At 42.6% G+C, this 25,894-nt stretch overlaps 1 protein-coding gene across 1 annotated transcript; it reads left to right on the top strand.

The window, feature by feature from the left end:
* Positions 1-11,774: 11,774 nt before the first annotated feature.
* On the top strand, positions 11,775-23,611 carry thbs1b (thrombospondin 1b). The gene is made up of 23 exons (XM_079215613.1): positions 11,775-11,891; positions 12,077-12,161; positions 12,360-12,919; positions 13,137-13,212; positions 13,544-13,627; positions 13,778-13,887; positions 14,447-14,560; positions 15,568-15,664; positions 16,544-16,717; positions 16,886-17,062; positions 17,155-17,328; positions 17,419-17,546; positions 17,670-17,822; positions 18,026-18,244; positions 18,389-18,496; positions 18,859-19,018; positions 19,138-19,256; positions 20,334-20,568; positions 20,675-20,902; positions 21,016-21,287; positions 21,379-21,476; positions 21,590-21,729; positions 21,834-23,611. Exons 2-23 carry the CDS (start codon positions 12,098-12,100, stop codon positions 21,839-21,841), a joined length of 3,498 nt encoding a protein of 1,165 aa, XP_079071739.1. The 5' UTR covers positions 11,775-11,891; positions 12,077-12,097; the 3' UTR covers positions 21,842-23,611.
* The last annotated feature ends 2,283 nt before the right edge of the window (positions 23,612-25,894 follow it).

Here is a 25,894-nt window from a genome sequence, read left to right as displayed (position 1 = left end):
CATGAACGCCCCCTCAAGTCACATCAATCATATCTTCTTTGGGACAAAAGTTTGCCTAAAGTTAGCTTGAATATTGAATGGAAACACAGTGTTGGTATGCACTATACCTGAGCAGTGATCAGCCTTTTCTGCTGCTCGGCTATGTTTTGTTTCCAGTCTGAGTCTCAAACGTCAAACAGGCAAAATGCTTTCAAGGAAAACTGAGTAAAAATAATTGCAACTAATAGATTTCGACAAAATCTTTTTCCTTTCAAAAGTCATTCGAGATCATTTGAGGGAAAGACGCTGTAAAATGTGTTACTCAAAACCACGCCCATGCCAGAGGCAATTAATGAGTTCCTGATAGATTTGTATTTGTTCTCTGTGAAGTTCAAAGTCCTATTAGTCAGATTTACTAATTACTCTCCTCAGGAATGTGATACAGAGGAACTCAACAAGCGGAAAGAACAACATCCTGACGACTTAATAGCAGAAGACAAAGACGTTTACATAGTTAATGCATGCGTCTCTTCAGCACCAACACTTTCTTTAAAAAAACAACCAATCGTGCATCTTAATATCACATTTTTAATATCCAAAAATGCAACATGCTTGTGTGTCTGTTGTTAAATACATAACAAAAACTGCTACTTTGATAGCTAAATAACTGATTACTAAATTAAAATGTAAGATGCATCAATTCCTGTTCAGAGACATTTTTTTCCCAAGTAAAGATGAACCAAACAACAAAGTATTTCAAGCTGAGTAAGCCAGAACTAGAATAGTCCTATGATAAAAAACTAAACAAGAGGATACTGACGAGGAGATGAAATAAGATTCAGAGGGTCCAGTTTGAGTAATAGATGGATGAACACAATATCTGGGAAAACAGGACTTCACAAATTTGGAAAGTTATCCCAACTCAGTAATGTTCTCCCCTGTCTGAATGAATTTAAAGTAATGTACCAGGAATGCACAAGTTGATGAGTGACGTTGCATGGCTCTGCTGCTGCACCTTCCTGGTAAAGTCATTTGAAAGATGGATGGCTTTTAAACATGGAAACAAGAAAACATGAATATAGCCCAGACTAAGACCGCTTCAGTTTAGGGTTAATGTTAACGTTAATGTTAGGATTATGGTTAGTATAGCTAAGTAAGAAAGAGAAGCTTTGGGTCTTGCCAGAGGCCTCCACTTGAGATGCTTGATCGCCAGAAAAGTCCTTTTTGGCTCCCGCCTACAAATTGAAGCCGCATTGGGAAAGCCACGCTCAAGCACACGTTAACCTTGTGACGGACCTGTACTCCTCTCTGTCTTCATGCACGCTGGAGACTGTTATCCTGGAAGCAGGGCGGGACTGCGGTTCGGGGTCTACATGTTTCTCCACCTTGGTGAATAATGGATATTAAGTATTCCTTTAGGAAAAACATATTCAAACACTGAAACGTACCGGAACAGCACAGCGCTCATGTCAGTCAGATAGTTAATCTTGCATTTTACAATTGATGTTTCAAACAGTAGCAATTGAAACGGCATGGGGAGTTGAGTAAGTTCAAGCTCAAACTCTGTGTTTATAATCCTTTAGACAAGACTGAAGTGTGTACATGTCAACATCTCAACCCATCTCTGGAGATTTGTGCCCTTTTCTTTTGGGTCATAACCCCCACAAGCCTGGTTTGAATCAACTTTGACTTCAAGAAATGGAATAAAAGAGATATTTGGGAATCATTTAAAACATTTCTCTCGAAATAGTTCAGCTGTGACAAAGAGAAAATGTTGCATTTTGTCAAAATAAGCGGCTGTTTATTAGGATGCACAGTTTTAAGGGACATTTCTGCAATAGCATCACTGCTATTGCAGAAATAGTATGTGAATGATCAAGCACTGAATCAGTTAAATAAATCTGTTTTATGTTTATACAAACACTCTCCCACGAAGTGAAACATGTAGATGTTAATTTGAACCTAACTGACCCAGGATGAAGTGAGAAATAAACATCAATGTGTGATGTTGTTGAAAATGTAAATTACAAGTATGTAGACCTTGACTTAAGATTGTTTGTACCTAATAATCTATATATCCATTTTTGCATTGTTGATAAGTTTGTAGTAGTATATGTTTGATCATGTTGACGTTTTTACCTTAAACCTGAAAGGTAGCCAGCATTAACAGATGTTGTGTTTAATACAATGCTGTCTGGCAGTCACAGATGGCAGAAAGAATAGCTGCTTCCAATGTTTGTCAAATTCTTTAAAAAGTCACATTACAGAGCCCTGCTCTTCCTTGTTGTAGCTGAATAAGTTTAGTCGGGACAAAAACAACAACTTCGGAAGCGGATTTTCTACCTGGAGCAACGTTTTAATGCAAAAGTCAGAGGATAGAATACCAAACATGACACCACAAATAGGGAAGCTTTAAGTAAACACTTCAATGAATGTCTGCATGACAGACATTTTAACGTCTGTTTTGTGAGACGGATTTAGTAAACAAAGGATTTCTCCCTCTGAGACCAAACACAGTGAGAGGTTCTCAGCGTCGGAAACCCGCCTCACATAAGCCTTTAGACATTAGACATTAGATTCCCGAACATGTACACAAAACCTCTCATGTCCCACTGAATCTCCAATCCCACTGATAACATGAAGTAACATGACAGTCAGGATGTGGCCTCCAGTTAGCCAACACCTTGATATTGAATGGAGGTTGGCAGTTCAGTACGTATGTTGACAAAGTAGTCAAAGAAGTGCTATTGATGCCACCATCACTCAAACACAACCATTAACAGTATGGTACTCTTGCATGTAACGTAATATAATAATGAATAATGAAGCAATATACAGGGATAGAGAGGTTAGTATTTTGAAGTTAGTGAAATGAGGAGGTACCGTAAAAGTCGGGTTACACGCCGCTACTACCTTCGGTCAGTGTCCCTGTTTGCTCCCCGCTGTAGCCAGCTGGCGCTCATGCTAGTTCACCGCTAACTTCCGCTAGTGCTCCGCTAGCTCCCCGACAACCACCGAAGGTAGCGGGACCAGCCCCGGTTCGACACCCGACTTGGGCAGAGGGGACGTGGGCAGTAGCAGCAGCAGCGGCTCAGAATGACTCAGATTGTCCTGACAATCATTAATAGCTGCCTAAAATTATCTCAAATAATATTTAGTTGTGTGAATCATTTCCCTTGTCATTTGGGACCAAACAAACTAAACAACACATACACAAACAGTGTGTCACTTTGACATGTTTCACAACCCATTTCCTGTTAAGGTTGGACCATAACACTCGGTTAACATTTCTTATTAACGGAAACTTTAACCAAACTATGATCTTTCTCTCATCTCAACCATATACTGTTTGCTCCCTTACCCCAGTTAAACATATTACAGAAAAGTAATATAAATATAAGTAATATAAATTCTGTCATGGCGCATCAGATGAGAGAAATGCTCATATTTGTGGTTTTGGAAGGAAAGGATAAATTACGTATTTCGGCATTTACTTTCGAGCATTTTTAGAGTTACTGCTGGGACACTGATGTCTGACAATGAGCGGCTCCTACGTGAGCATGTGGTCAGAGAATTAATTGAACCGTCAGTTGTTCACCCATGCACTAAATAGTTGCTGAAAGATGTTTTCGCACTCCGAGGTGCTTAACCTGGTGGTCGTGGCCCTTGGGAGAGGTCACATACGGGTCAAAGGAAAGGTTGTTAAAAAGATGTGTTTTAAAAGTGATGTCAATAAAGAATGGAGGATAGTGTGATGAAAGTAATACAGAAAGGATTTGTCTGTAGCACAGGAAACAGGTTGAGATGTCGTGATGAAGACTTTGATTTAGAGCCATATCAGCTGTCACAAGAGAAATGGAATAAGAGTTGGAAAATGGAAAAAGAGTTCAAAGCAAATGTGAAAAGGATTTAATTAAATGACATAACTCCATGGCCAAAACTTACAATTTGACCCACAACAGCGGATCAAATTGGGCCCTAAACATGACGTGCACTTTAGTCTGAGGGCCCGGGGACACTAAAATGATCCCAGTTATCGAGATAGAACCAACAACTCCAGTCTCAATTCAACTGAGGTGTTGTGCATATCCTTCAGTAAAACCATTATACCTGATGTAAACAATCCCAGGATGTTTGGATGACTAGATGGTACCCTGTCAGGGCGTGTAGTGCCCGTACCTGCAAGAGGTGTGCAAACAAGCCCTCACTTAGCATGCCAATGCTAGCTCCTGATCCACGCCTATTCTGCGTAACTGCTGGCATATGAGACACTCATCTAATTGTGTGTTGCTTGATTTGGGGCTGTGCAGGTCTGGACCAATCTTTCCCTTTTGTCCATGCCCTTGTGACTTTGTTTCAACACTGTCTTTTTTTTGTTTTACTCTCTCTGGGAAAGAGCACTCAGGGACAGAGCAACATATACTGTATGTCGCTTGTGCAGGAAAAACACAGCTGAAAGTTGTCACTCGACAAAATATTGTAACTATGCTGCTGCTGAAGGTGACAGGCCTTTTATACAAGGTCCAACAGAATCAGCTATGTGAAAACATCCTCGATGAGCTCAGATTTGCTTTCACTGATGACGCAGGACAAGGAGCGCTATTGTAGGTCCTTTTGTTGTGTTGAGTGAGCCGAGAGGCAATCAGAGTGATTTCTGTCCAGCTCCTAGACCGATTAACAGACAGGGCATATGGAACAAGGCTCCCAGGATATTTATGAACGCTAAAGAGGCATGTCAGGAATGTGGACATGGCAGATGACCTGCATATATCTCCAAATACGGCCAGCTGACAGTTGTTTATTGCTGCTTTGCCCAAGACACCACAGTTTGTGTTTATTTACCCGGGGAATGTGTGTGGAGCCGTAAAGGACTACCACTGTTTGAAATTCCCCAAAAATTATGTCTATGGTAACAAAGAAATCGTGTTTTTATAATTCCTGCACATGAGGCTTGTGTGTGTGTGTGTGTGTGTGTGTGTGTGTGTGTGTGTGTGTGTGTGTGTGTGTGTGTGTGTGTGTGTGTGTGTGTGTGTATGTATTATCATCTAGTATTTATCTATTAGGAACATGGATATCAATTGGCATCATTGTGATATATGGGACCTTCTATTGCTTGCAAATTGTTCGTATGGAGCTAGACTTGTGGAGGAAGGAAAAGGAAAAAGAAAGGAAGAAAGAAGAAGGAAAATATGTAGTAAATAAAAGCTGAAATCAAATTATTTATTAGCTATTATTTCTTACATTATCTCTTATGGTAATAAAGAAGATACCCTTTTGACTTAGCGTAAGAAAGGTGTGCTAACATGAAATATGTGGAGTTGTATGCATTTAGACTCGGTGTATCTAAATATGTGGCCTCAGCTGTACGGTAAATGTGCGAGGCTTAGTCAATAGGTCAGTATTCATCTGCAGTCCCAGGAAAGGTTAAGCTGAAAAGAACAATGATGGTTGACTTGACTTATTTCTTGCCACACTGGCGGCTCGGCTGTTGGTTGTCTATTGGTCGGTCCTCCACTTTTCTTCCTGACTGGAATATCTCCTCAGCTATTTCATACAGATATGTATGATCCCAAGAAGATGAATCCTAATTACCTTTGTGATCCCCTGACTTTTCCTTTAGTGCCAACGGCGGGTTGCCTATTTTGGAGACTTTAGTGGAGCATCTCACAAGTTATTTTGACGGATTGCAATGAAATTTGGTGCAGATATTGAAGATATTAGCGTGCCAAGATGGTGAACATTATTCCCGATATACATCCAACGCTAGCTTTGTCACAGGGCGCCTTAGCTCAAAGCAGCACTGAGTCTAAGTCCACTTTCACGGAGCTGCGAAGAATAGTTTTGTTAAAACAAACAATATCTCCTTCTTGAGGATAGATTTGATACAGGAAATAATTAGGTACTGACTGAACTCAATGAGGTTTGTGGATTCATACTGCACTTCATTTCAAAATCATGTCTCCCTAATGTTTAATGAATTCAGTGTATATTGAAGCAAAGTGTTTCAAAGTTCCCACACTGCCGCCAGAGTAACCACACTGTTACAAGCATTTAGTTGTATCAGTAAACAGCTGGTCAACAGCTGTGACGTTGCTAACGGTCAAGACAGGACTCTATTAATTCGCCAAATTCGGGGAAAACATTTTCACTGACAGCCCCATTGGAGTTAAATAGAATCCGCAGTTACGCTCTCAGCAGCAATTATATCAGACGATTCAGAACACCCAAACGTCTTTTTTCTCCGACCCGCCGAGCTCAGGAATGCAAATTACATTGTCCATGGAAGCCCATGAAAAGAAGCTGGCACACCGTGACCTCCTAATAGGCTGAAGATGGAACTGGATCCAGTGTGCATTCCTAGACACTATTACACATTTAGAAATCACTGAGTGGCCTGTGGCAACCAATGTCTTTCCCCCGCTAATGGTCCTGGCTCGCGCCCAGTGATGTCATGGGTGAACACTCCAGTGAGTAGTTAGGAACCAGTGGGAGCAGGGAGGGGGCAGGGAGGGGGCAGGGAGGGGGCAGGGAGGGGGCACCGCGAAAGCAACACTCAGGTGGTCATCTGTGGGTCTGCGTCGCCGGAAAATAGATTTTGAGCGCAAGAATGCATCAGATCTAATTGCATTGGTCCGAAAGGGCAAACGTCATTGTTCAGAAATATAAACCAAAACATATCAAAATGTGGCATGTATCATAGATACCTAGCAATTAGCTTGAGAAAAGATTGTGTGGGGCCTTTAAAGTGTTTGTGTGTTTTGTACTGGTAATTGCCATGAAGAAGGAGAGGGTTGGAGCTGTGTGTGCATGTGTGTGTCTGTCTGTCTGTCTGTCTGTCTGTCTGGGTGTGGTGCATGGTGAAAAACGCTGGTAATCTCCCATGGGGGTGTGTGAAGCCTCACCCAGCAGAACAACACACACTTCAGCACCTGTGCAGAGCATCATGTCTCGGATCACTCCACTCTAGGGCTCATGATCAATGTATTTGCTGATGCTTTTTCTGTTTCCCTGATTAAATTGATGTATAATAAATGTCAGACACAGGAAAGAGTTTTCCTCACGATTACACAATGTGTGTCTGCACTGCTTGTTTTCTTAAACCAATCTAAAAACCAGAGATACAATGATTTAAAACGCAAAAAGAAATGTTTGACAAATAAATTATCCTGAAACAAAAAAAAAGCCCCATCTTCCAAACAAATTTACTTTTAATCCAGCTCTGCACTGACACAGGATATCTGCTCTCTGATGATGGAGCAGGGAAGAGTATATGCGGTAAATATGAGCTTCAATTCAATTCAATTGTATTAAATATGAGCTGTTGACTGGGGAAAATTCCCTATGTCATCTTCTTTGGTTTAATTGCGAGTATGGCGTGGGAATTACTTCAGCAGGCGAAGATCTCCACCAGCTGTAGTCTCAGATTGTAGAAGTGCCAAATGTGAGAGTTCAGGGAGAGAATTAAGAGGTGGAAAAATTATGGACGAGAATATTATTACCCCAAAGGAGTGGCCCCTGTGGAAAAACAAGAACACCGTCAGCTTATTGTCTCTCTTAAAAAACAGTGATGTGTCCATAATTGATCGTTTCCTGCCATCGATATATCGAGAAGCAAACCGCAATACTTTCATTCATTCATTCCTTTGTGGGTTTTGTAAGAAAGTATGTCACAACTTCAAGTGTACATCAAGCGGTGACCTGGAATTTGACTTAAACATCTGACAAGAACATGTATTTGTCAACGCTGACAATGAAACCCACATTTCACACACCTTAAACGCACAAATCATCAGCTTTCTGACGCCAATTACTCAAGAGCAGGCCTGGGTCAGGACATGTCATGATGCTCCATACATTTTAAAGGGAACACAGAGGTACATTATTCCTTCCCCTCCTCCTTACTCCTCCTACTGTTTCTCCTTGTTAATCCTCTTCTTGTTTCACTTCTACTTTGCTGGTTTCTCCTTCATTTTCTTATTCTGTGTGTTTTTTTCCCTCCTGGTTTTTCTGTCCTTGCTAGTCCTGTCTTTCCATGTTTCTGCTCTCCCTTCCTTTCCTCTCCTCATTATACTCCTCTACTTAACATTTCATGTCCTTGTTTCTCCTCTCTCTGTTTGTTTGCCCCCCCTCTCCTCATCATTTCTCCACTTAATTTGTTTCTCCTCTTGTTTATGTTTCCTCTCCTCTCATTGTGTTACTTTATTCCTGGTTCTTCCTCTCTTTTCCTGGTTTGTCAATTATTTTCCTTGTTTCTAATTTTCTTGTTTGTCATTTCCTCTCTTTGTTTCTCCTCTACTTTCCTTATGTATCCTCTTATCTCCTTGCTTCTCCTGTCCTTGTCTTTCTTCCTCCACTCCTCTTTCCTTCTCCTTCCTTGTTTTTCATTTCCTCTATTTCTCCACTCCTTATCTTGTTTAAAATATCTTTATCTTGCTTCTCCCATATTTTCCTCTCCTCATTACTCCTCTACTTTCCTTGCTTCTTCCTTCCTCGTATCTAATTCTCCTTTCTTGTTCCTCCTCTCATCTCCTCGTCTCATTTCCCGGTTTATCCTCTCCTTTCCTCTCAGCTCAATTTTTTCTTCTTCTCTTATTTCCCTGTCTTCTCCTTTCCTCCTTTTGTTCATGTAGCAAAACCAGGAAAGAAAGGTAAGGAGAAGAAGATGCGTGGCGTGCATGCTCACATCTACACACCGCCAGGCTTTACTGAATGCGTGTGGCAGACAGGCAGCGGACAACTTTCTCCTTGATCCTTTTATTTATATTTTCTCTGGCAAAATACAGCAGCACATTCTTTTCCTGAACATGTGCTTTCTTCTTCAGCGGCTGAGCTTTCTACATAACAACCCAACACTAACATAAGTCCTAAAAGAGCTTAAACAAGTTAACAAATTGTGCATCACTCAAACACGACTCGGCCCATTTGCTCTCTCCGGCTAAAGCCTTCCCAACCTGGCGAATAACTGTGTCGTTTCATATTTTTATGTTACACCATAACTATCTGGGCACCTGAGCATTGAGCGTATCTTACAGGCTGAGACAAGCTACCTACAGTCTCTATCAAGGGACCTGGTCTGAGCCAGAGACTCATCAGCCCAGCTCTCCTCCTCAGGACCTCTCAGGGTAGAGCGTCCAGACATCTAAACCGCTCGCAGGGAACCCATACACAGGTATACATTGTTGATAATTATTAAAAATACTTATCTTGACTCAATCAAAGCCAAACTTCGCACAGATAATCTTAACTTTATCTTTATTTTTTACAAAAGATATATTTCCTTTTTCCTTTTCTGTGCACTATCATAAACCAATATAGCAGTAACACATATATGAACTTATTATCTATGTTCCCATGGGTTTTTTGTATATTATACTTTTTTTAATTATTCAAATAGGCCTTGTGGTTGAGGAGATAGTCAAAATGTAGTATTGGTATATTAACCATTCGGATGTTTGGAAAACAGGGCTTGATGCCATAAGGTTAAACTCAACCTGTTGCATTATATATAAAGATGTGTCTTGTGCTTCAACACGAGGAGTCACACTGCTATGTTGAGCCAGAAGAAGCTTGAGTTGCTCTGTCTGTCAACTTATCTGTCAAAGGTGGGGATCTGTACATCGTCACCAGGTTGTCAAAACACAGCCTGTTTCTACACAGCCGAGGACACTTGCTGTGACATTTGCCCCCACTTCTTGATCTATGACATCTTTACATGTCTCTTTTCTAAATGGTAAACGTTAAAGTCCTGGCAGATGAAAAAAGAACGAATGTGAAAATAAACTGATGATAAGTCACGTGGTTGGGATGAAATTCCACCACACCGAAGCATATCAGAGACATTTGCATCCTAATTGAAAAGTGCACAAGATAATAAAGTGACAGACATGAATGCAACCGCAGGAGAACCACAGAGTGATCGCTATTGGCTTGAGATGCTTCCCATTTTCCCAATGCTTCTGGGAAAGCACTAAAGAGAAATCATGTGGAAATAAATCCATGTCACCATCTGGTTCATTCTCCCTGTGTACCATAAACAGTGCTTTTCCAAGTAAATATAAACAGCTTAGTCAGGGTTTGGTTTCGATGATCCTGCAACATAAATGTGAAACAGCAGCACAAACTAAGTTAAATCTGACATCTAAGAACCAAGGAAGAGTTGCCTTCACGAAAGTGCTCAAACACTCATAAATCACTGACTAATAGCGGCTAGTATGAATTCCTCTTGGTACATGGCGTGATATTGTTCTGAGTATGTTTGCTGTGGGTTTATTTGGCAGAAATCAGGACTGACATATCTGTGAAAAAAAACAGGAACACAAAACTTAATTCAAAAACCCTGAAGGAACAAGTGTGTGGCCTGATAATGGGAGGCTGGGTGGCTACAGTGAGAATGACTTAACCCTTTATTGGGCAATCATTTAAATACTTTGTGAGGGAAATATATGGTTACTTGCACGATAAAGGGCTCATCGATTGGCCTCATATTCAATTTGAAATTGTCTGTATATGTATTTCTAATTTATTTGTATGCATTTACATTGCCACAGGCTTTCACTATATTATTTTCCCTGGTCCTGTTGAATTGTTTTTTTCTTTTTCTTTGACATAAATGGAGTTGCTCAATAACACACAATCATCTTATTCTCTGGAACATTCTCTCCCACTTTCCCAGTTCTCAAAGACTTAAGATATGACGGTACATTGTCTACAGTGTGAATCTTTTCTCAAATAATTATTTTTTTGTATAAAACCTCAACAATAACAGTGAAAATGTGAATGTCAGTTTAGGTGTGCTGCAGCAATAACTGCCTCAGGGCACCTCTTCAGTGAACTCAAGTCGGCTCCTAGCGGTCGGAGCTGGAACTGCAACAAGCTGAGGACAATACTAGAAAATCTATACTGAAACCCACCAGTGTTCAGATGTATTTGATATGAAAAACACTTTGAAACAGTCTGAACAGTACGGAGGGGGAGAATTATATAGTATATTTAACAATACAACAAAATAGTAAACTATATATACACAACTATACATAAATATATATATATATATATGTGTGTGTATATATAGCTTATGAATAGTTTCTTTGGAACATAAATTGCATGGAATTAAATAATAAATATCAGTTCCAGATATGCATTATGGGCCACAGTGGCTGCAACTTTCTTTTAATATTATCATGCAATATGACTGACACCCTATGGGCTCTACAATAATATTGAATATTGCCCAGACCTTGTTTAATAACACAGGAGTGATTTTTGTGTCTTTAAAAAAAAAAGTTTTTACTTTGCATACCAGAGCCACACCTGTGAAATATCATAAGACTATAACAATAGCTTGCTGTGTGCTTATGGGAATCTCTGAGATGGAAATGCTTCTGAAGACTGATGGATGGACGCTGTCAGAGGAAACACTGGTCCATTAAAAGTCTGAGAGCAACACACTGAAGTTGGTCCCAAAGCGTTTTTCATCTCTCTCTCTCTCTCTCTCTCTCTCTCTCTCTCTCTCTCTCTCTCTCTCTCTCTCTCTCTCTCTCTCTCTCTCTCTCTCTTTCTCTCTCTCTCTCGCTCTCTCTCTCTTTCTCTAAGAGGATAAGCTCGTCCCTTTTTCTCCCCTCACGTTGATTGGACGAGGCCACTTCTTAGGAATGGCATCAAACTATTTAAATAGCACTTTGTCCCCCTCGGCTTAAAAGGGAGTTTTTTAGCGGCCGATACCAGCAAGGACAAGTTTGCAATCAAGGAAAAAAAAAAAAACACGCAAGATTGTGTTATTTCTCTTCTTTTGACGGTGGAACTTTTATATTTTAAAATAGCTCGCCATAAATTCACTCTTGGGGATTATTGCTGGACTTTCTAAATAATTTGCAGGATTTTACAACTTCTGCTCTGCTGATTTCGTGAAGCAGGTGAGTGACAAATATTCTAAGGAATGTGAATATTTCTGCCGCTGCACCGGCATTCATTAGTGATTCTTATCCGACTCTATTCATTTATTTAATATCAACCTGTTGCACGCTAAATTTCTCTGACATTCATGTTATAAATGGTTAGTTTTTCTTTTTCTTTTTGTCGTTGTTGTTATTTGTCACAGGCAGCAGGTTGGTGCTTCACCATGAAGCTGACAGGAATATTTTTGCTATTGATGCTCTGGACCTGCGAGAGTGCGCGAGTCGCAGGTGAGTTTGGCAGAACTAAAATGATTTAACTTGAACTTTTCAGAATATGAATTATATTTTCAAACAGCACGCTATCATTTATTAAGATAGTCTGGTATGATATTTTTTTAAGTTCCCAGTGTGTTGAACCTGAAAACAACAGACATCCAGCTGGCACTGCCAGACAAAAGCTGACTGCTTATTATTATTCACCCGCAGAGAGTCGGGACGACAATAGCGTGTTTGACTTGTTTGAGCACATCCAAGTCCCGAAGAAGAACCACGGGGTCACCCTGGTGAAAGGAGATGACCCGTACAGCCCCGCCTACAAGATCCTCAACCCGGACCTGATCCCCCCGGTCTCCGAGAGCGCCTTTCGGGACCTGATCGATTCCATCCACGCGGACAGGGGATTCCTCCTGCTGCTGAACTTTAAGCAGTTCAAGCGGACCAGAGGAAGCCTGCTGACCGTGGAGAAACGGGACGGCTCCGGACCCGTGTTTGAGATCGTCTCCAACGGCAAGGCGAACACCTTGGACATAGTTTTCTCCACCGAGAACAAGCAGCAGGTGGTTTCCATCGAGGATGTGGATCTGGCTACGGGTCACTGGAAGAATATCACGCTGTTCGTGCAGGAGGACCGGGCGCAGCTGTACGCGGGATGCGAGGAGGTGAACACCGCCGAGCTGGATGCGCCCATCCAGAGCATCCTGACGCTGGAGACGCCGTCCAGCGCGCAGCTCAGGATTGGCAAGGGAGCCGTGAGGGACAGGTTCATGGTGAGCGCACGGGCCAGCACAGTGTAGTTTCACATTAGGAAAATAGTTGTTTCTCTTCTTCTCCTTTTATTTCACCGAGGCATCACGTCTCTTTTTAATGTTGTCCGCGTAGAGTTTGGTTTAAAACGCAATTTGGTAATGCGTAAAAACTCAAGAAAAGCGGTTTTATTTCCTGATGTTCCGGATGATAGCCTAAACTGAACATCCATACTTGCAGGGGGTCCTACAGAACGTGAGGTTTGTGTTTGGAGCATCGCTGGAAGCCGTCCTCCGCAACAAAGGATGCCAAAGCTGTAAGTAATCAGACTATCATTTCTTCGCTTCATGTGCTGCCAAGTCCAAGTCCTTAGCAAAGAAATTGAAATGTACTTCATTTGCTTGCTGATTTCTACGAACAAACCCTAAATGGGAAACTGTGTACCACCCAGGAATGCGAGTTTACAAATATCATCATACTGTGGTCTCAAAGTCTGGACTGTGCAGTTTCAACTTATTGCTTTTAAAAATGATGTATTGCAGAGTGGGATGTGTAACATTGTATATGCTCCCCCCCACCAATAGTCAACCATAACGATACATGTGCAAAAATATGTGGTTTGATTTATTGTACGTATCTTCTCTCAGCCATGACGACGGACTCCATGATTCTGGAGAACCTCAATGGCTCCTCAGCCATCAGAACAGAATACACCGGACACAAGACCAAAGGTAAATACTGCTGGCATGTGCACTGTTATACTGGCTCATGTGTGTGGATTAGACTCCAACCTAGAGACTGACTATAATAGATTTTTTATTTTGTATTCAATTGAATTGCCAATTAATGACCTTCCTCCCTGTATTTCTGCCCCAATGAAGACCTGCAGATGGTCTGTGGCTTCTCCTGTGAGGACCTGGTCAGCATGTTCAAGGAGCTGAAGGGCCTCGGTGTGGTGGTCAAGGAGCTGTCCAGTGAGCTCCGCCAGATGGTAAGGAGGAAACCAGACCATCTGGTGGCAGAGTGCAACAGACAGTCAGCTGCCGATCTGCCTTTGATGGAGTTTGTTAGATGTGTCTTGTCTCTGTGTTACATTCACCTGTACAGTTGTCCAGCAAAATCATTTTATACACATACTCTAAATTTGCACTACGGAGATGAGGTAACTATTGGTCACATTCTGCTCTGTAAAGTCCTATTTATTGTGAATCAAATGAGGTTAAGAACACTTTTAGAGCTTAAAAAAACAAGGGAGTCCGTTAAGGCATTATGCATTGTGTAATGAATAGCTCTATACACTCAGAATTAATATAGCTACACTTTTAACGACATCATTATGCTCCTCTTTAACCTGTTTTTATAAGCACATGAAACAACTCACGCTCTTGTTTTTTTTCTCTCCACTAAATGTAGAGGGAGTTTAAACAAAAATATACAGACACATTTTAATAGCAAAATTAAGTTTTACCAAGGTGCCAACTAACTGGGACCCAAATAATCAATAAACCATATCTGTTTTTGTTTCTCTGTCTCCTCCACCGCCCTCCCAGACGGATGAGAACAAGCTGATTAAGAACCGCATCGGCGTCTGCCTCCACAACGGCATCGTGCACAAGAACAGAGACGAATGGACCGTCGATGACTGCACCGAGTGCACTTGTCAGGTGAGATCTCCAGTGTGTTCATTGTCTCTAGAGTACTTAAACACACGTGTGAGGGGGTGCGCTCCATGTTCGGACTTGTTGGTGCACGCAGGCACACACAAACACTTATACAAAGACAACTCACATCAAGGCACGCACACACACACACTTACCACACAACTCAACGGATCTGGTCAGTAATTAGTAGGGTGAAGGCCTGGCAGACGGCCAGCAGCCTTTACTGTTGTAATGAGAGGTCTAGTGACAGAAGTTCAACTTGAGTGTGGCCTACAGGGACTTGACCAGACTTTAAGTGGTGCATTGTAATTAAGAACAAGACCGTGGCTCTGATATTTGGAAAGAACTGTTGAGGTGCAAAACACTTGGCAGGCAAGAGTCCTGCATTTCATCAATACGATTTAATTCCTGATATTCTCTTCTACTTAAACACGAGTTGTCCCCGTTTCCCCTTTTCTTCCCTGTCAGTGATCAGATCCAGGAGGGAGAACATTAACAGGCATAGTTTGAGGCCGTTGTTATCCCTGAGTCATTCACATTAAACCCACACAGGTTGTGCTGGCAGGCTGGCTTCACTTGTTTGGGGCTCAGCGCCCAGTCCGGCTCTACAGAAAAACTGACTTCCATTATTAGGACTTTGGCTTCATTCCTACCCTCTCCTGACCCAGTGGGCAGGTGCTTGTCTGCTGGGGGTCTTTGGTCTCAGCCAGAATGTTGCTTTTTTAGTTTTCCTGGCATGGTAAATTTGTCCAAACTCAGATGTTGAGCAGATAGTTGCATGAGTTGTTTGCACGGAAAATAACTGAGACTTGAATGACCCTCCAACAAGCACTAATTAAAAAAGATTTACACAGCAAACAACTCCAAATAAGTGACACAGTTCTGTAGCGGGGATTTAACCCAGCACCTTGACATAATTTGGAAGAAGACTGCAGCAACATCGGGGTGATATCGATACATTTGAGGATGTGTTTAACTATACATTTGATCTCTGCTCTCTCCTTGTGCAGAACTCTGCTACTGTGTGCCGCAAGATCTCCTGCTCCCTGGTCAACTGTGCTAATGCTACTGTTCCTGATGGAGAGTGCTGCCCTCGTTGTGGAACACGTAAGCATTTCTGTCCAATTCATTGTTAGATCTGCATAGCTATAAGTACACTGTAATTACACATATGTCAACCTTCACTGTAAGCTCCTGTATACATGGCCCTTTAATGCCAGGACGTATATATTTCAGCTAGCACGACCCCATTCACAGAGTGAGACGTTTCTATGTCATTTGCCACAGAAACCAAAAAGCCACAAATATTTCCCTCGATGTAAAGGTTTCTTATTCAAGAGAAAACATATTGACTTTAGTGATGATTTAACTTGCAATAACATCCGAGTAAAGTGAAAAGGTGCTTATGTGTGTTGGAACATTGGCACTTTGTGCTCCAAAACATCTTTGAAATGGCTGTAATTTGCCAAATTGGTGAAAGCGGAATGGAAACTGGTTGGCTGTTTAGTGAAGCCATCTTCTACATGAAGTGAAGTGACATGTTCTTCATACCTATGCAGGCTTGGCCGCATTGCTTCCCCAAAACCTAAATAAACAGAGGGAGCTGCATTCATCCAGACCTCAGCCACTTGTTGAAGTCATTACACACCCTGGTCCGTGTTTGCAAAATCTGTTTCCTCTTTAGGAAAACATAAGCCAATGGGGCATCCCTGTGTGTGCTGAGGACAGTGGCCCTTTCTGTTTCTCGAGCTTCTCTCCGTATGTTAGTCTCTCTCCTCCCTCTCAACAGACGGCCTTCTATCTGTCCAAGTCCCAGCTAAATCCACACTATTAGCCCTCTGCTTTAAGAGCTTTTCCCTCCTCATTTAGGCTTGGGGGTGTTTGTGGGATGTGTCGGGGTGGGGGGGAGGGGGTTGCTGGAATAGCTCTTTTATTGTCTGCCTCTTCCTCTCGCTCTCATACTCTCTCCTTCTCCCTCCTGCTCAGCGAGCGACTATGCAGAAGACAGCTGGTCGCTGTGGTCTGAATGGACCCATTGTTCCGTGTCGTGTGGGCGGGGCATCCAGCAGCGCGGGCGCTCTTGCGACCGTATCAATAACAACTGCGACGGTACCTCTGTGCAGACCCGCGACTGCTACCTCCAGGAGTGTGACAAGCGATGTAAGTCAACGCAACATACTCTCACCCATCAACCCAACACAAACGGCTAGACCCTGCGAAGCAGCCAGCCTAATTTACAGTCTATGTAGTTGTCATCGTTTGTGCCACAGTGGTCCATCGCTTTGCTTCCTGATAACTGACTTCTGACCTTTCTCTTGCTGCCTTCAGTCAAGCAGGATGGCGGCTGGAGCCACTGGTCACCCTGGTCATCCTGCTCCGTCACCTGTGGTGCTGGTGTCATAACCCGTATCCGCCTCTGCAACTCCCCCACCCCTCAGCTTGGAGGCAAGAACTGTGAGGGAGAGGGCCGGCAAACCGAGAAGTGTCAGAAATCTCCGTGCCCCAGTAAGTCTCACCATCTGATTTTCCTGCCTGTATTTATGTGTTGTACACAGCAGGTATAGAAATGAATATCTGTTTCCTCTCGCCTCCCTTAGTCAATGGCAACTGGGGGCCCTGGTCACCATGGGATACCTGCACTCTCACCTGTGGAAGTGGTAACCAAACTCGTAAACGCATGTGCAATGACCCTGCAGCGAAATACGGTGGCAAAGAGTGTGTTGGTCATGCCAAAGACATCCAGATGTGCAACAAGAAAGCCTGTCCAATTGGTGAGGCATTTTAATCAATAGCAGAGCTTCTAAAATTTTATTTTCTGCATCTGCATGATGTCTTGAGAATGACAACATTATTGTTTTCAGATGGGTGCCTGTCTAACCCCTGCTTTGCTGGAGCCAAGTGTACCAGTTTCCCTGATGGCTCTTGGAAGTGTGGAAAGTGTCCAGTTGGCTACACTGGCAATGGTATCAAGTGTAAAGATGTAGATGAGGTAAAGATTCCCTCAACCTTGTATAATGATTTATTCAGGTACAAACATGATTTAATGCCTGTTTCAACATCCACCAAAGTCTTAATTATCTCAACGGTTGTTCTTTTTTTAATCCTAAAACAGTGCAAGGAGGTGCCAGATGCTTGCTTTGAGTTCAATGGTGTGCACCGCTGTGAGAACACCAATCCTGGATACAACTGTCTGCCTTGCCCTTCTCGCTACTCAGGACCCCAACCGTTTGGTAGAGGGGTGGAGCAGGCTGCTGCTAAGAAACAGGCAAGTGCTGTCTTGTCTTTGTATCAAGCAGCCAATCACGGACCGGCAAAATGCAAAGGCTCTGGCAAAAACAGATAGGACACATAGTATTAAAATCAAATATTGACAATAGGAATAACTGCTGAAAGTACACTTGTGTCTCCAGGGCAGTGACGGTTTGATCACTGATCATTCAAACTATGCATCACTCCTTCCCTCTCCAGATGTGCACGCCTCGTAATCCCTGCCTCGATGGAAGCCATGACTGCAACAAAAACGCCCGCTGTAATTACCTTGGACAGTTTGCCGATCCCATGTACCGCTGCGAGTGCAAGCCAGGATATGCCGGCAACGGACATATCTGTGGAGAAGACACAGATCTGGATGGATGGCCCAATTCTGACTTGGTGTGTGTGGCAAACGCCACCTACCACTGCAAAAAGGTAATTAGTTGTAAAGCGAGGCACGTGTTATGTTCCGTAAAGCAAAGGCACTTCAGAAATGACTGTTTTCACAGAGTGGAAGTCATATTACTTGAATGTTTTGCCGTCATCCATGACTCTCTTACTGTGTTGTTTGTTATTCAGGACAACTGTCCCAACCTTCCCAACTCTGGGCAAGAAGATTACGACAAGGACGGCATTGGAGATGCTTGTGACAATGATGATGACAATGATGGCATTCCTGATGATAGGGTAAGTAAAACTCTCCACATGTGGCCATAGCAGTGGAGTGTATGTGTGTTCTGCAGTTTTTGCTTTCACCATGCTGTCTAATAAGAAGACAGGTGGAGAGTGAGAAGGGGAAGGGAGGGGGGGAAACAAATGTTTCTTCAAGGCCTCGGCCAAAACCTCAAATTCCAACATTGAGGTAAAGGAGCCGAACCGTGTTTACGCTAATTCCCACATTAGATTTAGGACAGAGTCTAAAAATAAAGAACCATGTGATCCTGGATCCCTCCCTTATAAATATATGTCCACTCAGGCTCAGGTGGCAAATGACTAGCTCCTATCCTAAAGCTTTTGTCTTACCTTCTGCTTTTGTCTTTTTGAAACAGGACAACTGTCCATTCGTGTACAACCCCCGGCAGTATGACTACGACCGCGATGATGTGGGTGACCGCTGTGATAACTGCCCCTACAATAGCAACCCAGACCAAACAGACACAGACAGTAATGGAGAGGGAGACGCCTGCGCTGTGGACATTGATGGAGATGGTAAGGACTGGATAGTTTATAAGAAACCTTTATTTCTGATGAATTGAGATCATGCTTTTAGTAATGTTCTGTACTTATGTAGTGGCTTTTTATATCATACATTTTCATTAATTCTGCAGGAATACTGAATGAAAAGGACAACTGCCCCTATGTGTACAATGTGGACCAGAGAGACACAGATCTGGACGGAGTGGGAGACATGTGTGATAACTGCCCGCTGGAACATAATCCTGATCAGGTGCGTGGACACACACACACACACACACACACACACACACACACACACACACACACATATATACCGCCCTTCCCCATTTCCTTCCACCTCACCCACCAACAATAATCCACATTCATCTCCCTGCCTTTCTCTGTAGCTCAGCATATATCTGTCTTTCAATTGAGACAGAGCCTCAGTGATTAGCCCTGTGTAGCTGTCTAAGCTTTATCACGCCATGTAAAGGTGGAGTAAATCCTGTATGCAGCTCAAGGGCACATCAGTTCAATAAGGCGTGGTGGGGGGCTAGGGGTCTTTTCAATGGCCCATTGACGTTGTTAGCTGGCTAATGTGAGAGAAGAGGCCCTAGGCTGCATATTACTGAGGAATGGACTGGCCCTGGGCTGTGTGCATGCCCTGTCTGTGCACCATGGGCCTGCTCAGTCCACCTGTGCTATGCTACAATGAGAAACAGGAATGCGTTCAACAACGGGACTCTGCTACACTGATGTGGTCTTGAAAGAGGGAATTGAGATTGTGAGTGACTATAAAGCTGCAATTAAAGGGCAACGAAGACATGTCCAGACAGCGACACAGCAATGTAACATGCTGCGCCAAAGATTCAAAGAATTGCAAAAAAATGTATTCCCTCTTCAAAAGTTGTAGTAGCAGAATTACGATTCTGCACAGTGAACCAGATCTTTACATCTCACCCTTCAGCTCCTTTCCCTTGTACCTATTCTCTCTTAATGCAGCCGGGTGTGTCTAGTACCGTCAAGTAGGGCTAGCATGACTTCGCCCTTCACTACAGGAGCTGGAGGTCCAACAAAGTCTCGTGGAGTGATGTTTGATTTTCAGTTGCTAAAACCTGCTGACAGATCTGAGACAAATTGCGTTTGGCAGCTTTACAAGTTGCCGAGTGATTCCAGCCTAAGGAAAGTTCTTAATGAAAGCAGGAGCGGAGAGATGACAGAACAAAGGTAGCAGGAACCACTGCAATGAATGAAAAATAAACAAAGTGGAATGTAATCGCTAAGACTTCATTGTCCCGTTAATCCATACAAGTCATACCTCTGACATCAAAGCGTTGCACCATTGCAGGTGGATTCAGACGATGACCGCGTGGGCGACAAGTGTGACAGCAACCAGGACATCGATGAAGACGGACACCAGAACAACCTGGACAACTGCCCGTACATCCCGAATGCCAACCAGGCTGACCATGACAAGGATGGCAAGGGAGACGCCTGTGACCATGATGACGACAATGATGGCATCCCTGACGACAAGGACAACTGCCGACTGGCCTTCAACCCTGACCAGCTGGATGCTGATGGTGAGCAAAATGGGCCGTGTTGCAGCTCTAAAAGGACAGTATCGAGACATATTAGAAAAAACGTACTTCCCATTATTAATGAGTATGAAATGTTTGTTTTTTTCAGGTGATGGCCGTGGAGATGCTTGCAAAGACGACTTTGACCAAGACAACGTGCCTGACATCTACGACGTGTGCCCAGAGAACTTCGACATTAGTGAGACGGACTTCCGCCAGTTCCAGATGGTTCCTCTTGATCCTAAAGGAACCTCGCAGATTGATCCTAACTGGGTCGTCCGCCATCAGGGCAAAGAGCTGGTACAGACTGTCAACTGCGACCCTGGTATCGCTGTTGGTAAGTAAAAAGAATATGTTGTGATATGTTGTGTACAAAAAGCACCCAATTTCACCTAAAGAGCATTCATTGTGTATTTAGAATCTGGCATCTGACTTTCATTTTTCATTCAGGTTATCACGAGTTCAATTCAGTGGACTTCAGTGGGACTTTCTTCATCAACACAGAGAGGGATGACGATTACGCCGGCTTTGTGTTCGGCTATCAGTCCAGTTCCAGGTTCTACGTGGTGATGTGGAAGCAGATTACACAGACATACTGGTCGAACAAACCCACCAAGGCCCAGGGCTACTCAGGCCTGTCCATTAAAGTGGTTAACTCCACCACTGGCCCAGGAGAGCACCTCAGGAACGCCCTCTGGCATACAGGAAATACCCCAGGACAGGTAAGACACTTGGAGGTTGCACACCTCAATGGCTCATTTTAATATAGGGACGTTTGAAAAGCTAAACTCATGGCTGTTTATTTGGCTTCAGGTCCGCACTCTCTGGCATGACCCTAAGAATGTTGGATGGAAAGACTTCACCGCCTACAGATGGCATCTGATCCACAGACCGAGAACAGGACTCATTAGGTGGGCAGAGGGTATTAGTTAGTCCACATTTAAGTTTACACTTTACGTGGGTTTGACATCGTAATCTGAAGCTTTGGACCTCACCAACTCTCATTTGTCCTTCCTTCCGACAGAGTTGTGATGTATGAGGGCAAGAAGATTATGGCAGATTCTGGAAGCATCTATGACAAGACATATGCCGGCGGCAGACTAGGTCTTTTTGTCTTCTCACAAGAGATGGTATACTTCTCAGACCTCAAGTATGAATGCAGAGGTAAGGATTCACGTAAAATCGACTTCCCGGCAAAGCATTTGATGATCTGTTCCTAAAATCTAGGCCATGTTTAACATTTTGTATTATTTCTCCTTCTTTAACAGATGTTTAAATGCACGGCGCAGGAAGCTCTGAGGAATGCACCTTTTTTGTACAAAGTATGAACTTATGTATTCTGATGCAAAGTCCAGGGACCGATTTATCTCCACAACTCTTTTTCCTGCGACACGCACACTGGGACGAGGCGAAGGGCATGTGGTCAGCCTCAGGGTCACTTGAAGCCGGTTTGGGCAGAGCACCAACCGGTTGATTGCCAGTTGAGGATCAGAGAGCCCCTTCTCCTCCACCCTTAGCATCTACGAGAGCAGGGAAAGCTGGGGAAAAAAAGAAAACAAGCCCTCTAGCTTTGCCAGTAGGACACAAACACTTTTTTATTCCAGCTCTGCCTGCTTTCTCGCTCTCTGGAAGACCTCATTCACCTCTGTGCGGGAACGGCTCCCCATAGACAACTATGCACTTCCAAGCCTTTACATCTCTCTCTCTCTCTCTCTCTCTGTCTTTTTCTGTCTCACCTCTTCAGCCTGTGTGCCTCTCTACCTTACCGTCGGGATGGACATCCCAAAGAAAAAAGAAAATGATGATATATTCCCTTTGCTTTACCAGATCTGCCAGGATGTAGAATCTGAATGACACAACTTTTGAGGACTCAGAGGATGAATACAGCAATAAGATTTTTTTAAGGCTCTTGGTTATTGAGAACCTAAGGAAACTGTTGGGAGTAGAGCTTGTTAGAATAATGGGGAACATGATGTTATGGATGTTTGTGGTCATGCATGTACTGTATGTGGACAGAAACAAGGAAGTGTTTTTACCCATCGACCTAAGAATCTCTGTAGCGAAGAGGAATACAAAATAAAATTTAGGTTATCTATCTTTTGAACTTACAAGTACCATGGGCCTTGTTGATGCTGGTGTCTTGTTAACTAAACAACTCTCAGGGTGAGATGGAAGTGACAAGCTTCCCATATCAAACCAGTAAGAAAAGAAATATTTGAGGATTTTTTTTTACAAAAAATGGCTAAAGCCAGTGTTCCCTCCAAAATACTCCCCATCTTACGTCAAAAGCTTGGTCATCGAAGAGATGTACCTTCCTCAGTTTCTGAGGATTTCAATTTGAAATTATGTAAATACACGTAATTTATTGACTCTTGCCTACAATGTAGGCAGAAAAAGAAATTTGAATGCTTTAAAAAAGTGAAAACTAATCCATGCAATATCACAGTGAAGACTGATCCAAAATCAGGCACAGCCAGGTGTCAGTGTCTGTCATCTCCCGCTGTACAAAGTCAATTAGGCATTCTTCAGATAGGGTTTTGAGCATGAAGTGTATGTGACTTGTGTGCGTTTTCTTTAGAGAGAGATGAAAAACAAAGGAAATCTTTGATGTACAAATATTACCTCATAGCTGTTGTATAATTTGATCAAACAAAAACACGACCAAGTACTTTTTCATATTGCTTTGAGAAGATGGACGTCTTAGTGCCTCTGTAGCTGTAAATAGTACGACATTCCAGACCTAAAAACACAACAAGCTTCCAATCCCATGATCTACCCCAGTGACAAGAACCGTAAAATGGGAGATTTCTTTTTTTTATAAATCATTTTGCTCTATCATATATGTCCAGTGCTGTTTTTAGCTGATAAATTATTGTCTTAGCTGTTTGTGAGAGGTTGATTTGTGTGTGCGTGTGTGTGTGTGTGTGTGTGTGTGTGTGTGTGTGTGTGTGTGTGTGTGTAGATAAATGCTATTTAAATAATTTATCAGGATTTGTTGCCTTACCAAAGGCCACACGTCCATCTGTATAAACGGTTTGCACACTGACGTGAGGATGTTCTGTTCTTTTTTTTGTTTTTACCTTCTTTGTTATTGTGTATCAATGTTACCATTATTTTTGTACAATTAGTTTTGCTTGTCTGTAAACATTTTCTTAGTTGTACAAAGCAAAAAAATGCTGTTTTTATTCATAGCGATTATTTTGTTACATACTTCAAGACCATATCTTACCATGTTTCATCCAGTATTAAGTCCATTGTTGATCAGGTCAATAATTTGTTTAGATGATGTGGAGAAACAAACATGATTTACATTAAACACAAAATGGTGGATGACTCAGACCAGCTTTACTTCCAACCAGAGCTCATTGTGACGACAGCCGTATTTGATTAGATCTACTGTAGCCCCAATGCTCAACACTTGAACATAATCAAAAGCAAAATGATTGCACAGTTCTCCCCAAGGCAACAAACAGGCCTCCCTCCCTTCAGAGAGGCACACATCGTCTCTCTGTGATGAAGGCCACATAAGGAATGTGACACAGACGTCTGCTCCTCAGCTTGATCTGCCCGACCTCTCTGTGATCTGCACTGACCTCTGCAGAAGCTTATACAACACAGAGAGCAAATATTAGACCGACGCGAACCGTGGCATTGGCTGACTGGCTTCGGGACGCAGAGGCTAAAAAGAAAATCCAAACAATTTCCTGTGTTAATGCTGATCTGTAACATTTTGTGTTTCTTTTCTATTTGGGTGATACCTAATCGTGTTCACCCAATGGTTGAAGTGGATGATCACTGCTCGAGGTTTTCATTTGCCCAAAAGTTAAGGAAAACAATCCAAAACTGATATGTGGAAAACCTACCTAAATCCAAGATGCATACAGTAAATACATATTCCCAAAATAGTCAGACCTGATCCAAACAAACTCAAGAAACCAATCAAAACAGTCACCAATTAACAAACAGCAGAATCAAAAAGAGTAAAAGAGAGTATTTACTTTACAGTTAACACTTTCTCTCTTGCATTAACACATATATGTTCTACCACAATGCTTATCATATGCTATATATTAGACATGTGGTCACACAAACCCATGGCAATACAACCACACTTGCCAACCCTCTCAATAATGTATTTCTGACACTACAGTGTATTTAAGCCCGACTGTTTCCACCACAACAACAATACAGTTGAAACAAATGTAATTTCCTGGCATGCAGTTTTGAGTTGCTCTCGCCGCACATCTCAGTGCATAGCACCCAAAGTTGGGCTTTGCTCGATGCCGCAAAAAGCCATTGTGGCAAGTCGCAAGCCGTTGGAAATAATGGGTTTCAGAGCTCAGTGGTACCGTTGTGGCTGAAAAGGCCTTCGGTGAGTGAGAGACATGGAGGAATGGAGAGTAGCCTACTCAGAGATAGAAATACTCAAACGGGGGCAAATCGATGAATACTAGTTGTTGCCTGAGAAGTTAAGTGAATAAAGGTTGGATACGGCCCGACTCCTCATCCAGGGATAGATACTAGGAATCGAGTGAACCTATGAAGACTCCTAATCACTCGTCAAACAGTGTGTCCTGCACAGTGGGGATTTCTAACATAGACCCTCTTTTGATGTTTGAGTGTCCGTTAAGCCGTTGTTAGCCATCTCTGCTCATGCAAAAAAAAACACATAAACACTATTGTGTTTATGTTCTAAAAAAGGAAAAAAAAAGAAAAAAAGTCCATTTTAAACTTGTTCTTAATAAATTACAGTAGGAATATTGCAAAGTGGCAACACTGAAGGCTCGACATCTTCATACCTGCTGCAGTTTTCACATGTCTCTACCAGATGTCTACAAAAACCTGCATGCTCTCGGACCCCTTTTGGGCTGCATGTCAGGAGTTGTTGACTCATTGAGAATCCCCACCTCTTTCAAGAAAACCAACTTGGCACACACACACACACACACACACACACACACACACACACACACACACACACACACACACACACACACACACACACACACAGGCAGTTTTCTGACATGCAATATGTCCTCTGTCAATGTCAGATTTTATTTATATTGTCTTATATCTTACTTATATTTTGGGAAATAAAATAGTGACAATAATATGACCAGTCAACTAAAGAAATCTTAGATGACATGTCATAGACCTACGTTAATTGATATATTGTAGAACTGCAACTAGCAATTGTTGGTGTTATTAGACAATTTAACAGTAGCGGGCCGTCAGGGCCTTCAAAGCCTTCTCTGGTGGCCTAAACATAATCACAAAGTTATATCTATTTTATAATGTAATTGTTTTTCACAAATACACTACATTTTTC

The sequence above is a fragment of the Taurulus bubalis genome (genome assembly GCF_910589615.1).
Source record: "Taurulus bubalis genome assembly, chromosome: 3".
NCBI lineage: Eukaryota > Metazoa > Chordata > Actinopteri > Perciformes > Cottidae > Taurulus > Taurulus bubalis.
This window is presented reverse-complemented; position numbering and strand designations above follow the sequence as displayed.